This window comes from Chiloscyllium punctatum, chromosome 36 (genome assembly GCF_047496795.1).
Source record: "Chiloscyllium punctatum isolate Juve2018m chromosome 36, sChiPun1.3, whole genome shotgun sequence".
Classification (NCBI taxonomy): Eukaryota; Metazoa; Chordata; class Chondrichthyes; order Orectolobiformes; family Hemiscylliidae; genus Chiloscyllium; species Chiloscyllium punctatum.
Genome location: NC_092774.1, coordinates 71958051 through 71974480, shown reverse-complemented (window position 1 = coordinate 71974480; position 16430 = coordinate 71958051). Strand labels below are relative to the sequence as shown.

Below are 16430 nucleotides of genomic sequence, written 5' to 3'. Positions count from 1 at the left end.
CTTTGCATTCTGTGATCATCCAATTTTGTTTCACGTATTTTGTGATCTACACTTCCATAAGGAGTGGTCACCTGCAAAAGGGTAATTTTGACACGATAACGTTATATTAATGTCTCTGCACTTGTCATGTCCAGAGGTCGTGCGGAAAATGAACCACATGTGTTCCTGTGTTTACCTCAGGACAAACCCAACCAGGCCAAATATTGTCTAAACCCGTTTACTCTGTCAGTAGTCTTGTAATTGAAGGGGGTCATCAATGATGCTGTCAAACAGGTTCCACATGGCAATCGACTGCACACTGATTCCCAGTCTGAGTTCCAACAGGGCAATTTAGCTCTTAATCAAACACCGAAAATGCTGCAAATCTCACCATGTCTCGCTGCGTCTGTGGACTGAAAAACATAGTGATGGAATACTCCACAAATGCCTGACTTTGTGCAGCTCCAACAAAACTCAATAACCTAAACAGCATCCAGAACAAAGCAGCGAAGTGACTGTGTCCACATACACAAACATCCAATACCATCACTCAGCAACAGCAATGTACATTTTTTTCAAAATCCTGAAAAATACCTTACTCACGCCATTGTCGGTCTAACTTCAGCGTTAGAGTTCAAAGTTTTAAGAACCCAGATCATGACGAATTTCTGAAGGCTAAAAAAAGCGATGGGTCATAAATGCTGGCAGAGACAGCGCTGCCCGTATCCAGTGATAGAATTTTAAACAGAACTGTGAAGTTGATTAAAGGGAAATGGTCTGAGGTTCAGATCATGATCTGCATTCCATTCCACAATTGATTACACGAGAAGATCTGGATTATCCGTCTTTCTGCTCCACATGTCACAAAGTGCAACGAAAGAGTTAACGACTAATTGAGGGGTGATAGATTCAAGTCAGATGCCAGTGGCAGGATCTTTAAGCAGAGAGTGGGAAGAGCGTGGAGTGCCCTACCTGCTAATGTAGTCAACTCAGCCACATTACAGAAATTTAAACAATCTTTAGTTGAGCTCATGGATGATTTTGGGATAGTGTAGGGGGACGAACTGAGAATAGTTCACCGGTCGACGCAACACCGAGGACCGAAGGGCCTGTTCCACGCTGTATTGTTCAATGTTCTGTGTTCTAACTTTACCTTCTACATTTAGCTTCCACGGTTTTCACGCTGGGAGGTAACTGATGCTTTTTTTCTTGAATGTACCCAATGACATCCCAATCTTTTCGAGAATTCCACTCACAATTCCCGAAGTGACAAAATCTCTGTGCAACCCTACGAAATGGCAAACCTGTAAGCCAAGACCATGACCCATTTTTCTCGATACCATAAGCCAGACGAACATCAAACCTGCATCCTGCATTTCAAGGCCATTAGAATTATTTGCGTTTCAAGAGATCCTCACCAATGATTGTGGACACAATGAATACAATGTTTCCTTCCAGGACACCTCTGCTATGATAGAAATCAATCTGGTGGATTTCATTACAACTATTCCAATGCAAGGCACTGTATCTTATGCAAGGGGATCAAAACGGCACATAGTACTTCAACGGGCTCTGCAGTCTTCTGGAGAAGTATTTCTTTTTTAAATATCTTGGTTCTTGGACTGAACCTGTTTTTTCAAAGAAGGTCAAATTAGCACTTACCTTTCAGTCTCGGAGTTGCTTCCTTGTTTTCAGTTAATGGTGTAGCGGATCATCCATTTCTCTTTGTTCATTATCACTAACATACCTTTAAATATTTATTTTACTCTCTGGTGTTCTATTTTCTCCTGTTTTCTGTCCGATGTCGTTAACCTCACACTGATCCGAGTTAGAAGGCATCTTTCACGCATTTGCTCTTTGACTCAACTTGTCCAGAAGGCCTTGAAGCCTGCTTGTATGGTTCTGATCAGCAAACCTGTCAAAGTCACATTTAATCCACTCATCAAAAATCGCTGAAGTGCGTTTTACAATGCTAATCTCCCACCTTCGATTTCCCATGCACTCCATCTATCACCTCCTTCCACTGAAAATGCACATTTTTTTCTCTCTGTGAGACAATTCTCTGTCCTGGCCTGTACGACACATATGATAGCGCAGGCTTAAGTTCTGTACACTAACCTCTTGTTCTAGATTTTATCAAAAGTGTTCCAAACTCCGCCGATTCTCCCATATTCAATAGAACAGTTACTTCATCAAAATATTGTGGAGTTCTCAAACCTCGACTTCTATTCCATAATTAATTTCAATTTTGTCTGCCCCAATTGAAGCTTGTTGTCACATTGTTTATGGTGGATGCTACCATGTTCTGAATATTGCAAATAATCCGTCAGCCTGTGCATCCCTGTTTTTCCCTTCCTCGAATTTAGAACAGACAGTTCATATTTTCCATCCCTATTATTCCAGACGTGTTTCCTTTTCAGAATTTGGATACTTTTGCATTGTGACAAACCAAAACATGTACTAAATCTATTGCCATCTCAGTTAGTGCCAAAACATGCAGTTTACCAGTCTCCACGATTCGTTCCTAATGGAAGCCTTCAGTCTGAAATGTCGATTCTTCAGCTCCTCGGATGCTGTCTGATCTCCTGTACTATTCCAGCGCCACACTGTTCGACTCTGATCTCCATAATCTACAGTCCTCACTTTCTCTGATGAAGCGACAAACTTGTTGCATTTTTGTATAACTTAGTCTACTCAGAGATTCGTAGTGGCGTAGAATGCATTGCTTGTAACTGTAGTAGACCCGCCAACTTTCAGGGCACTTTAATGGTCATTAGACAGACTTATGGATGAAAATGGACTCCTGTAGGATAGATTGATTCCACAGGTCTGCTTCGGATTGAATCCACAAGTTGGCACAACATTGACGGCCAAAAGGGCCTGTATTGCGCTGTAATGTTCGATATTCTACGTTCTATGCTCTACATGTACAGTCACAGTTGCCATGATGTCAGGCCCTGCAAGTTTAAAAGATGAGGCATATCAAGAGGAAATTTCATATTTGGCAAATTTGAATAATTGCGAAACATTGTTGTATTGCACTGTATCTGTCCCATAAGAGCTGACAATCCAAGGAGGGAAATCAATATAATTTGAAATTTGAGCAGATTTTGCAAAGGAAGAGGAAAAGAAAACAATTATTCCCTCTCCGAACTAGGTTGGATAAATTCTACCGAATGATCCTGATGAGTTAAATATTGGAAGGTCTGGTGATGGAGACGAGAGAACAAGTTGCAGAAGAGACATAGAAATTAAAACTGTAGTAAAAATATGATCAGAGTTTTGGGGACTTTTAAAAGTTTTTCGAAAAGTTAATTCAATGGTTAACACTTTTAGAATAATGGAAAGCTGATTTCTATAAACAAACAAGACCAACATTTGAAGAAAACAACAAGTTGAGCAGCATGTGTGGACACACAAAGCGAGTTAATATTTTGATTCAAATGTGATTATTCTGGGTAATGACAGTTTTTAATAACGTGAACAAACGGGGGAGGAGAAGAGACTGAAACAGGCGGACCGCGTGCTCAGAGGATAAGACAATGGACTGATAGTTATAGTAATGGACAGAATTATGACTCAGAATAGGTGCTCAGGAGTGAGGCGAATGAGATGAATATGGGTCTGCTGTGCTGAGACGAATGTCGACAGGACAGGAATATATAAAGGAGGAAAGGGGTTACTTGTAATCTAAAGGAAGGGTAGAGGTTCTGCTCTGAAGTTGTTAGTCTCCATTTTTAGTCCTGAAGAGAGTAAAGTGACGAAATGGAAATTGAGCTCTTTCTCCAGCTGCTCGTGGAGATGCTGAGTTGCAGAGTATCTTCAAAGAATCTGAGACCAATAACCTCCTGTGGGTGTGTGATTCTGTGGTATGGATTCCGGAGTGGGGACTCGCTTCCAAGTCAAAACATGAAACGTCATTGATCTGTTTAGATGAACTAGTGTTTGGAACCCGGTTTCATTGTACCCATTAATGGTGACATCACTTCTCATTGGTGGAGAGGACAGAGTTTACTTCATAGTCCGCTCACGTCAAAATCTATTGGTTGATGGAAAGAAACACGAGCCCCTGGACAAGTCTTGGTGAAGGAAACAACTGTTGGAGAAATCGAGGAGTCACTTGATATGTGAACTGCTGCTCAGTATCTGTGAGACAGCATTCAGCAAATGTTCAGATTTGATCTGGAACCACCAGCTGGGACGATGGTTGTAACCCTGGTGAACTTACTTCTTCTGCAGCTATTGAACTGTGAGTTATGGTCTCTTGAATCCATTTTCTTAACCATTGATAGGTCAATGATTAGTAACATACATGTGGCAAAAATATAATGATCAGACTATGCGAGATAAAGTAGTGGCATGATCAGGAATGAAAATTATTTTGTCTTCAGTATTTTCCGACTTTTTATGGAACTGTTTCTGAGGCTTCAGAGCTCCCCGACCACAACCTTCATTCACCCCCAATCCTTGCACTTATTCCCTGTTTCCGTACAACTCACAGAGTTGAAAACCTACTCCGACAATTCGGGTTTGTTTGGAAACAGTGCCCATCGCTGCTTCAACAGTGTGTGCCTTCGGGAAACCTGCTGAACAATATCTACCAAATTTATTCGTCAATGTTTGGGAGCGTGTAAAATAGAAACTGAATATTTTACCATTTCTCGGAGCTTGATGTGCCACTGATTTTAGTTATTATTTCTTCTTTTAATATTCAAAAATTTTTTCGATAGTGATGCATTTATACAGAGCCATTGCAATGTCAGTGAAACGAAGGGACTCTGGGCCAATTTGGGACATTTTTTTTGCTGAGACAGTTGTGTAATTTTGGAAACGTGACAGGCAGGTTCCTCCGAGGAATCTAAGAAACATTGCAGTGATAAAGGGCGCAGGTAGCCGTTCACATCCTCAGTGGAACAGAGGCCCTGTGTGGTAATTTGTTATATTTTATTGTTGAGACAGTTCTGTAATTTTGGAAGTTACAGAATTATTCCGAGAAATCTGTTAGAATTGTCGCTCTAATAATAGGCACAGTTAACTGGTCATCTTCAAATAACCAAAGCAAAACATTCACGCTGCATTCTGTCTGCAAATGTTGCTAGATCTGCAAAATATTTCCAGCAATTTTTCCTTTGTTTTTGATTTCCAACATACATAGCTCGTTTGTTAGCCAGTTTCGTTGTTTTAGAATTTGGTCGAATGATTGGCACTGGCCAGTCCAGTATCAAAAGCTCTTCTTCTTGTACTTGGAAAGTTGTTGAAGAAATTCAGTGAAATTACTGTAAACTTATTTAACAGAAAAATGCTTCTTTTCTCTCTCCAAATAAAATCTGTATTTGTAAAATACATTTACATTCATACGTAGTCATTGAAACAGGTCACTACTGGACCGTAGTTAAAAAGTGTGGTGCTGGAAAAGCAGAGCCGGTAAGGCAGCATACGAAGAATAGGAGGTTCGACGTTAAGAGCATAAAATCTTCATCAGGATAATGATCTTATGCTTCAAACGTCGACTCTCCAGCTCCTCGGATTCTGCTCGGCCAGTTGTGCTTTTCCACCACCACCCTTTTTGACTTTGATCTCCAGCATCTCCAATCCTCTCTTTCTCCTATTTCTGCGCAATCCTGTGTGAAGGACAAACAAACACTGGAATTTGACTCTCTACAGAATACTCTAAAGGCATGTCTTACATGGACAGTTTTTTAACTATACATTCTTGAGTCATCAGGAAGGTCTGATAACTGAACGGACCCCCATATACCTTCTGCAGTAAGACCTAAGACAGTGGTCTTTCTCCACTGCCATAGTGGCAGCTGCCCCAACCTTAATAACATCCCTCAACACTTAGTCATGGTCCTTGGAATGTGCCACTGTGCAACCCTCGTTCAGGGTCAAATACTTGCTCTGGAATACCAAAGAGTTTAATGGCAACAAACATGCATTTTTCAGCGATATGGTGCGATTCCAGGTGCAGTTGTTTGTTTCAGTGTCGGTGTGAGTCATGGGGAACTGACCGTAGAGCACTGTGCCCTGAGTCAAAGAGCTGCATGTGCAGACCCTCGACAGAATGTACGACATCTTTCTCCAGACATCCTTTGCAAAGGACCATTCCAGAAGGATATACTTTAAGTCCCGACCGGTGTCCCCGCCCCCCTTCCAAACCCCGCATTCACGGAGAGAGCAGTGTGTGCAGCCGCACACTAGCGAGGTGGACATGAGAGATCTCGCAGTTTGTGCCCTTCCCAAGTGATATCTTCCTGCTTGTTAGAACGTTCTAATGGTGAAGCATTCTGCCAAATTACTTGGACAGTCTGCTGAGTGAGCAACCCGACAGTAATATCATTTTGTTGGCAGAGTTAACTCTTTGAAAATTTGAACTCACTTTAAATGTATCTCCTATTCTCTGGTGAGAGTTGTACCCATTCTCTGATGAGAGTTGTGCTAGACTTACTTTCAGACATGATCTGAATAGGAATATGGAGGCAGTTCAGGCGTCTTATCTTGGTTTGAAAGTTTGTTTTGCTGACGATGTTATCACTGATTGAAAGCCAAGAAGGAAGAAATTTTCAATCTTCTCAAGAAATTCTGAACAGCTGTAACGGTTGTCTGTTATATTTGGGTGCACCGGGTTCTCGGCTAACAGTGAATATGGTGTCAGAAACACACCAGTCAACACTGTGTCAAGATTGATTCAACTCACGCACAAATTAATTATACTTACAGATTATCCCTGTGGTCTGTGTGACCGTTTTGTGATATGATTCATGGAACTAGGTGACTTTTATGTGGAGGTGCCAGTGCTAGTTTGGGTTGGACAACGTTTAAAATCACACAACAGCATGTTAGAGTCCAACAGATATATTTGGAAGCACTAGCCTTCAGAGCGCTACCCCTTCATCATGTCGTTGTGCAGATAGAGGAGCAGCACTCTGCAAGCTAGTGCTTCCAAATAAACTGTCTCAACTATAACCTGGAATTGTGATTTTTACATATGTTACTTAATTTACTTTCGCCGCATTCGAGATTTTTTGCACAATTTGATGTGGAATTAACAAGTTTACCTCAATATTGTTTTACATCACAATTTTCATTACGCAAGCCTTTTAAAAATGAAATATACAAAATAAATCCTTTTCAAACTTTACTCTCAGTGACAAATGGGAGAAGTGAAAATCATTGTTAGGATATTTATTTCACGACTCTTTCTCTTTTTGTTCAAAACTGTGGGAATGTCTGGTTTGGTCAATGTTACAGAAAATCCAACCAGGCGGCGGTGACCTGAATTCATGGTCCACTGCATTAGTTGAGGCTCGGTACATCATCATATGTGAGGAGAGAATTACAGAATCAGGATCAAGTATCATTGAAGGAACAACGACGCCATTCCAATCAGGATGGGAATTTGCCGGTGTTGGTACTTTCAATTTTCTGTGCACCTTGTTAGCTGGTGCGGGTGCAGTTTTGTTCGGTTGTGTGAAGGTGTTTAGCTGATTGTTGCCGTTAACATTAATGGCGCAACTTCTGTGGCTGAATCTTGGTGGTGAATGCTTCAAGTTGTTCAGATAATGGGTGGTGTGTAAATGAAGCCGTTTGCTTTGTGCGAAGTGCCTTCCAGCTTGTGAGTCTATGTTGCAGTTTAATGCAGCAATGTAAGCAGCGAATGTCTGTTAATATCGCTGGGTTGGGTGTTGCTCACAGTTATTACTCTTCAGGAGTCAGAAAGTGAATAATGCTGAAAATCTGGCACCTGTTCTCCACTTGTCATGACAGGATGGGCATCCCGGTTCAGATTATTATATGGAGCAGCATGCCAGCTCAGTTGATTCCAGCCTCGGGCGAGTAACTGTGTGGTGTTTATACTATGTCCCTGTGTATGCCTGGCTCTCCTTCAGGTGCTCCGGTTTCCTCCCACAGTCCAAAGCTGTGCAGACCATGGCAAGTTGTCCACACTGCGTTAGGTGCATTAGTCAGAGGGAAATGCGTCTGGGTTGGTTGGTCTTCGGAGAGTCAGCATGGACTTGTTGGGCCATTTGTCCTGTTTCCACTCCGGAGAAAGTCTCGCTAAAAAAGATTGTGTCTATGCTATGGCATCGTATGTTAAGAGAGTTCATGTACACAGAAATATATTGCTTTTTGGTAAATTGGGTTTCTCAATCTCTGGAAAATTTTCTCCTATTTATCCAGTGACATGAATTATCCAAGATATTGAAGCCTTCTTTTTCATTCTCCCCATGTACGTATTTCCATGTACATTAATGAATTAAGTGCTTGAATCAGAATCTTGTGGATTATTTTCATAAACCATATCACAGCGGTTAAATCAGCCTCTCGAGATCGAAATGACGGGTTAGAGTAACTGGTGTGCCAAGAGTCTATTGATGTACTGCATTTCGACAATTCATTTTACACCCAAATGACGGGTACAGTGACACTGAGAGTGAATTGCAGTTTATATCCAAAGACTAAACTGGTATTATTTCCTTTAAAGTTTAGTTGCTGTCTGTTTTGTCCTAAGATAAAAAAAAGACATGCACATCAACACTGCTCAAGTCGCTCAAAGACTCGATTTCAGTTTCAAAATTATTTTATAAGATGATATATGACCAAAAGAGGTTGAATATAAATTTATTAACATGAATTTTGTGGAGTACGCATAACCGCGTCATACCTGAAAGAAACTTCAAAAATGTTGGATGAAATCAGGAGATCTGTCAACATAAATGAAGAGGGAAACACAGAAATGTTTAGAGTCTGATACTATCGCTCAGAACAGAAGGATAGAAAATAAGGAGTCACAACAGAGTGACAATTTTAACTCTGTTCCTCTCTCTGCATGTGTTGGGGGTCTCCAGCATTCTCCACATATGTTTCAGATTTTCAGTATGCACTTTTCTTTTCTACCATCAGCCTGGTGTCTCAATTATTTCGGCTTAATTTGTAAAATTGTTTACGTTGTGAATTTGACGACCAGAGACAGTAACCTAACGTTGTTTCATATAATTTAAGAAAAAGCATTTCGGTTTCAGTTGGAAGGAGACCCGATTGGGGACTGATGCAAGAATAAATTCCCACAGAAATGGAGGTTGCTCAGAACCATTGAAAGAAAGATTTCTGAGTTTAGTTTGTGTAACATCGAGATCAACAGTCTTAGTGCCTACTAAGATGAGACAATAAATTTGAACGAGAAGTAAATTTACTCTGGTTCTGCATTACTTGTACACTATTTGGTTTCATCGCATGCTTTGAAACTTTTCAATTTGTGAAACAGTGAGACAAATTGGACTGCTTAATTTCATATTAATTTATCTCGCAGTAACAACATTCTTGGATCAGATGATCGAGGACGAGATTTTGAAAGGCATCTTTTGTCGATCTTTGTTGAACAGGTGAGGTGCCAGAAGACTGGAGGTTGGCAAATCTGGTGCCAATGTTTAAGAAGGGCGGTAAAGATATGCCAGTGAACTATAGACCAGTGAGCCTGACCTCAGTGTTGGGCAAGTTGTTGGAGGGAATCCTGACGGGCAGGATGTACATGCGTGTGGAAAGGCAAGGACTGATTTGGGATAGTCGACATGGCTTTGTGCGTGAGAAATCATGCCCCACAAACTTGATTGAGTTTTTTGAGGAAGTAACAAAGAAGATTGATGAGAGCAGAGCAGTAGATGTGACCTATATGTACTTCAGTAAGGCGTTCGACAAGGTTCCCCATGGAAGGCTGATTAGCAAGGTTAGACCTCATGGAATGCAAGGCGAACTAACCAGTTGGATGCAGAACTTGTTCAAAGGTAGAAGGCAGAGGGTGGTGGTGGAGGGTTGTTTTTCAGACTGGAGGCCTGTGACCAGTGGAGAGTCACAAGGATCGGTGCTGGGTCCTCGACCTTTTGTCATTTAAATTAATGATTTGGATACGAGTGTCCGAGGTACAGTTCGTAAGTTTGAAGATGCCACCAAAATTGGAGGTGTAGTGGACAGCGAAGAGGGTTACCTTATCTTGCAACAGGATCTTGACCAGATGGGCCAATGGTCTGAGAAGTGGCAGACGGAGTTTAATTCAGATAAATGCGAGGTGCTGCAAATCTGATCAGGACTTTTACACTTCGTGGTAAGGAGCGAGTGCTCCTTGAAAGTGGAGTCTCAGGTAGATAGGATAGTGAAAAAAGCGTTTGGTGTGCTTTCCTTTACTGGTCAGAGTATTGAGTACAGGGGTTGGGAGGTCATGTTGCGGCTGTACAAGACCTTGGTTCGGCCACTCTTGGAATATTGCATGCAATTCTAGTCTCCCTCCTATCGGAAAGACGGTGTGAAACTTGAAAGGGATCTGAAAAGATTTACAAGGATGTTGCCACGGTTGTAGAATTTGAGCTATAGGAAGAGGCTTAACAGGCTAGGGCTTTTTTCACTGTAGCAATGGAAGCTGTGGTGTGACGGTACGGAGTTTAATATAATTATGAGTGGCATGGATAGGGTATATATGCAAAGTCTTTTCCCTGGGTGGGGGAATCCAGAACTGGAGGGCAGTGGTTTAGGGTGAGAGTGGGAAAATATAAAAGAGACCTAAGGTGTAACGTTTTCAAGCAGAAGGTGGTATGTTTATGGAATGAGCTGCCAGAGGAAGTGGAGGAGGCTGGTACAATTGCAACATTTAAGAGGCAAATGGATGGGGATATGAGTCGGAAGGGTTTGGAAGGATATGGGCACAGTGCTGGCAGATGGGACTAGATTGGGTTGGGATATCTGATCAGCATGGACAGGTTGGACCGAAGGGTTTTTTTTCCATGCTATACATCTCTATGTCTCTCTGACCCTAATTAGGAAAGTGCATGAAATATGAAATTGCAAGTTGCATGAATCGCTTCAATATTCACCTCGTGCCGAAGTAATGAATAGCTGACTTCTTAATCCACTATTCCTCTTTTATAAATTCGATATTAGTCATCACTTCCAGGCACCCATGGTCAACTCAATCTTTTCTATTTTACTAAGACTTGAATTCTTTATTCTCGACATATTTCTACTACTTGAGTAGACCATAAAATCTAATTGATCCTTTATGTGAAGAAAAATGGATGATTGAAGTCATATCAAATGCTAGGTGAATGCATCGTTTAGTTTCTAAATGTAGTAATGAATATGCGTTCAGTTTTAATTTGCATACAGAAATGTCAAGTACACTGCATTTTTGCTGCAGTCAATTGTTTTGTTTCTTTATATTCCCTGTTTCGATTGACACTTAATTGAATTACAAAATTTCAGACAAATTCAGATTTTTTGAAATCTTAACAAACGCTACAGTAAAAGAAAAAAATGGCATTCATGACCCTCATGTGTAGTTGAAGCAGACTGGAAATCAACTTGCCTTCTTCCTCGATACAGAGATTCAGCTTGAAGTAGGCAGTAATCTGTTTTAGCTAAATAATGCACTGGCACTGGACAGGTTGCGGAGAACGTTCACAGCACTGATTCTGGAGAGGACTGCTTGAGAAGACGAGGACTATATTTGGAATTTAGAAGAATGAGGGGCGAAACTTACAGAAAGATAGATAATAATTAACAGAGTAGATATGATGGAACCATGGAGGTTCACCACACTAGTGGGTGAAAGTAGAACTTGGGAAAATTAGCCTTAAACTAAGGATGAATAGGTTTCAGACTGAGGTAAAGAGGAACTTTTCCAGCCATTCTGTTGTGAATCTGTGGAACTCCCCGCCCAATGAAGCAGTTGAGATTATCTTGAAATCAAACGTAGATTTATGGATTATTGAACAGTACTGGAATTATGGGTTGTTGAGAATCGGCGGGTAAGTGGAAATCAATCCACGAAAAGATCAGCCATGTTCTCATTGAATGGTGGTGCAGCCTTGATGGGCCAGATGGCCCACGCCTGCTCGTCGTTCTTATGTTTTTATACAGGTGTGAAATATGTCGAACACTAATTGTACCGACTCTCACCTCATTCCACGTTGAAAGTTGTGTCCTCTGCAATGTTGCAAGAGAAATTTCATGTGAGCCAGTAAATGCTGCAAAAGTAATTCAAAAGGACATACGCGTTCAAACCAGGCAGATTTATTCCACAGTTACATGTGTCTGAAATTGCGATGAACAGTCTTTCAGTAGATTTAGTTTGTACCAGTTCTCCCATCAGTTAGAATGTCCGCAATAATGCCACTGATCTGATATGTATTTGTTGTTTACCAAAGCCCTCCAGTGAGTAAGGATCTTCAAACGCCTGATGATTGGGCGAGAGTGCAAGACAATGTTTTAGATTTTTTCTGTTCATTTTGTGTCATGCATTACTTTAAAAAATAAAGATTTAACATTGAATTGTAGGGATATTGCAGACGCATGATAAAGAGGTGAACGATCAGTCAAGTCGGTGAATGCAGTTTACGAAAGATGTTGTACAGCAGGGATTGAATAAATTCATAGTGAGCGACCATCTATTAACACATGAACAGATGACCCATGATGTGTAAAAATCGACATGATATTATTCTGAGATTGGAAACAAGCAATTCGAGTTTTATCGAATTTATAAAAATTGTATGGAAAAGCTTTCACAAGAAGCTAAAAATCATCAAACTGTATCACACAGTGCGTGAAATATGAACTTAACTAAAATTGAAAATATATTTCGATGCCTCTATCAGCGAGGGAGAGGGGGAAAACATACTGTGGTAACATCAATAACAGGACAAACTCAGTTGAGTCATAGAGATGTACAGCATGGAAAAAGGCTCGTCGGTCCAATACTGTCCATGCCGACCAGATATCCAAACCGAATCTAGTCCCATCTGCCAGCACCGGGCTCATATCCCTTCAAACTCTTCGTATTCATGTACCCATCCAAATGCCTCTTAAATGTTGCAAATGTGCCAGCCTCCTCCACTTCCTCTGGCAGCACATTGCATACATGTACCACCCTCTGTGTGAAAACGTTGCCCCTTCGGTCTCTTTTATATCCTCCCCCTCTTACCCTAAACCTACGCCCTCCAGTTCTAGACTCCCCGACTCCAGGGAAAAGTCTTTGCATATTTACCCTATCCACGTCCCTCATAATTTTGTCAACCTCTATAAGGTCACCCCTCAGCCTCTGACGCTCCATGGAAAACAGCCCCAGCCTGTTCAGCCTCTCAATGTAGCTCAAATCCTCCAACCCTGGCAACATCCTAGTAAATCTTTTCTGAACCCTTTCAAGTTTCACAACATCTATCCGATAGCAAGGAGACCAGAACTGCAATATTCCAACAGTGGCCTAACCAGTGTCCTGTACAGCCGCAACATGACCTCCCAACTCCTGTACTCAATACTCTGACCAATAAAGGAAAGCAAACCAAACGCCTTCTTCACTATCCTATCTACCTGCGACTCCACTTTCAAGGATCTAGCAACCTGCACTCCAGGCTCTCTTTGTTCAACGGTACTCCCTCGGACCTTACGATTAAGTGTATAAGTCCTGCTGAGATTTGCTTTCCCAAAATGCAGCATCTCGCTTTTATCTGAATTAAACTTCATCTGCCACTTCTCAGCCATTGGCCCATCTGGTCAAGATCCTGTTCTAAGCTGAGGTAACCCCTTCACTGTCCACTACACCTCCAATTTTAGTGTCATCTGCAAACTTACTAACTGTACCTCTTATGCTCGCATCCAAATCATTTATGTAAACGACAAGAAATGTCGAGGACCCAGCACCGATCCTTGTGGCACTCCATTGGTCACAGGCCTCCAGTCTGAAAACCAAACCTCCAACACCACTCCCTGTCTTCTACCTTTGAGCTGGTTCTGTATCCAAATGGCTAGTTCTCCCTGTATTCCGTGAGATCTAAACTTACTGATCAGTCTCCCATAGACAACTTTGTCGAACGCCATACTGAAGTCCATATAGTTCACATCTACCACTCTGCCTTCATCAATCCTCTTTGTTACTTCTTCAAAAAATTCAATCAAATTTGTGAGACATGATTTCCCACGCACAAAGCCATGTTGACTATTCCTAATCAGTCCTTGCCTTTCCAGATACATATATATCCTGCCCCTCGGATTCCCTCCAACAGTTTGCCCACCACTGCCTCAGGCTCACTGGTCTATAATTCCTGGTTTGTCCTTACCACCCTTCTTCAACAGTGGCACCACGTTCGCCAACCAGTAAACACTTACAAAAAGTTTAAAGCGGGTTCATCACCATCCTGTCCCCAGTGCAGTTGAACGTGGGCTAAAAATACTGAGAGTGATACTTTGTTGGCAATGACGATAGACATTGAAAAACATTACGCAGTATGTTCAAAGAGGTAGCATCGGCTCCTTGGACCGAATGACCTTCTTCCTGTGTTGTGACCATTGAACGGTTTGTGGACAGTTACATATTGATCTTCTTTTATCAATCCATCATAAAACTTCATGTTCCAGATTTAGGGAAATGGATAATTCCTGCTGGATATTGTTGATGAGTGAATCTCGTCATGCTGTCGCCACGTAGATAGGGGAACATAATAAAGCCGTATATTAAAGATGGTAAACACTGAAAAAATTAAATATACTTTCGGGGGTTGGTTGCGAACTACGCACTGTTCGACATTGTTTATTTCAGTTTTGCTGATCGACTGAAGTTTCTAAACTGCTGAAAGCTTCGTCCGGGGGTGCCTTGCTTTGGTAACTGGGGAGTATTATCGCTCTTTACGGGGATCATCACAATGTTGAGGAAGGTAGCAATGCAGTGACGAGCAGACCAGTCAGAGATTTGGCAACATATGTTCCTGTTTGGAAACAATTTGGTCAAATTTAGAAGAAAACAGACAATATTTGATAATTGCAGTAATTATATTTCCTGCTTTTATCACCATTGCATGAAATGAGGATTTGAACTTCCCAGATATCATATAGAGTCATAGTACGGACATAGGGCCTTTGTCCCAAACTGGTCCATACTTACCAAATGTTAATCCACAAATGTCAAATCCATTTCCCTTCATTTGACTCATATCGCTCTCAACTGTCCCGATTCATGTAATTGTTGGAATATATTTTAAGTTTTGTTACAATACCCGCGCAAATCACTTCCGCTCGCAGCTTGTTCCATATGCTTGCACCCTCTGTGTAAAATATGATTATTTGGCATGCCAATGATAATTATTGCCCGCATTTGTTGCATTTGTCTAATTTATGTTTACGTGCTAAATTGAATTTTCATCCTTCTATTTCAGGCAGAGTTGCTGACACTCAGGCTGATAGTAAAGGTAACAGCATGATCTTTTCATATGGAGTCAAATCTCTATATTCTGATGATTCCGTTCAAGCACGAAGTTGTGCTAAGAATCTCGTTGCCTTAAAATTCATGTTGAACCGCTGTCTGTTCATAACTAATGGGGGTGCAGGACTTCTGAAGGTCTCTCATTTCAGGGTTGCTGGGGAGGAGAGTGTGAAGGATCAGTTCCTACGCACATTGCCATTCTCAGATAGAGACAACACATGGAGATACTGTGAAAATTCAGTTACACACACAGTGCTGCTTTCAGCAATGTATATAAATTATTTCACTCACTATTGAGCAGTGACATTGTGCTCACGGGACCATACATCCCACAATATTTCGGGCTGTGACAGGCGGAAGTACTGTTTCGTTTTCAGATGTTCGCAGGGAGGATCAGTTGTGTTTTTCTCGCCATTCTTTGCCCCCATATGTCATGAATGAGTAATAAAAAATCTCCTCACGTTGGCCAGGTTTAGAGGAATTGTTTCTGTGGAAACATTTTTCTGACCCTCGCTCTCTGTGAGTGAGCATCACTTCTAAAATGGCATTTCACCATCCAAAACACGGATTGTGAGTTACATTGCGATAGCATGCATTTTTTGCCATGCCATCACGCCCATTGCATTGTGAGCTGGGAATGCAGACAGCAATTGGAGCTTTCACAATTACGCAGTATTCACTTTGGTTACCATTTCGATATTTTCCAGAGACGGTGAGGCTGAGACTTGCGAATGGGGGCAGTCCTTGCGCTGGCCGAGTGGAGATTCACTACAGGGGACAGTGGGGGACAGTCGATGATAATCTTTGGGACCTTCTGGATGCTGCAGTTGTGTGTCGGGAGCTGGACTGTGGGACCGCGGTCTCTGCCCCGGGCGGGGCTCACTTTGGACAAGGTTCCGGACCCATTGTGACCTTGAATGTTGAGTGCAGCGGGACCGAGCGCGCTCTGAAGGAGTGTCAATCACAGGGATGGGATCACTACAGCTACTCACACTGCTATGATGTTGGTGTCGTCTGTTCAGGTAAAAATCTATTGCCATTTCTTTGGAGCTTTATCACATGCCGGAGCTGCCTCAAATCAGAAACGAATATGAGAACAGAGCGACAACTATCCAAATATTATTAACATGATCATAACTAAACGCCCAATTCATTCGGTACTATAATATAATGCGTGAATATTTGAAGACAATGGGAGAGGTGAATTCCC

General features: G+C 41.6%; 1 protein-coding gene across 1 annotated transcript in view; it reads left to right on the top strand.

Moving 5' to 3' along the window:
• The window catches only part of LOC140460136 (scavenger receptor cysteine-rich domain-containing protein DMBT1-like), a 46734-nt gene that overhangs the window by 14442 nt on the left and 15862 nt on the right, over positions 1-16430 (top strand). The window contains exons 7-8 of the mRNA XM_072554534.1: positions 15174-15206; positions 15928-16242. Coding sequence (XP_072410635.1) covers positions 15174-15206; positions 15928-16242 — 348 coding nt within the window. The remainder of the gene's footprint in view (positions 1-15173; positions 15207-15927; positions 16243-16430) is intronic.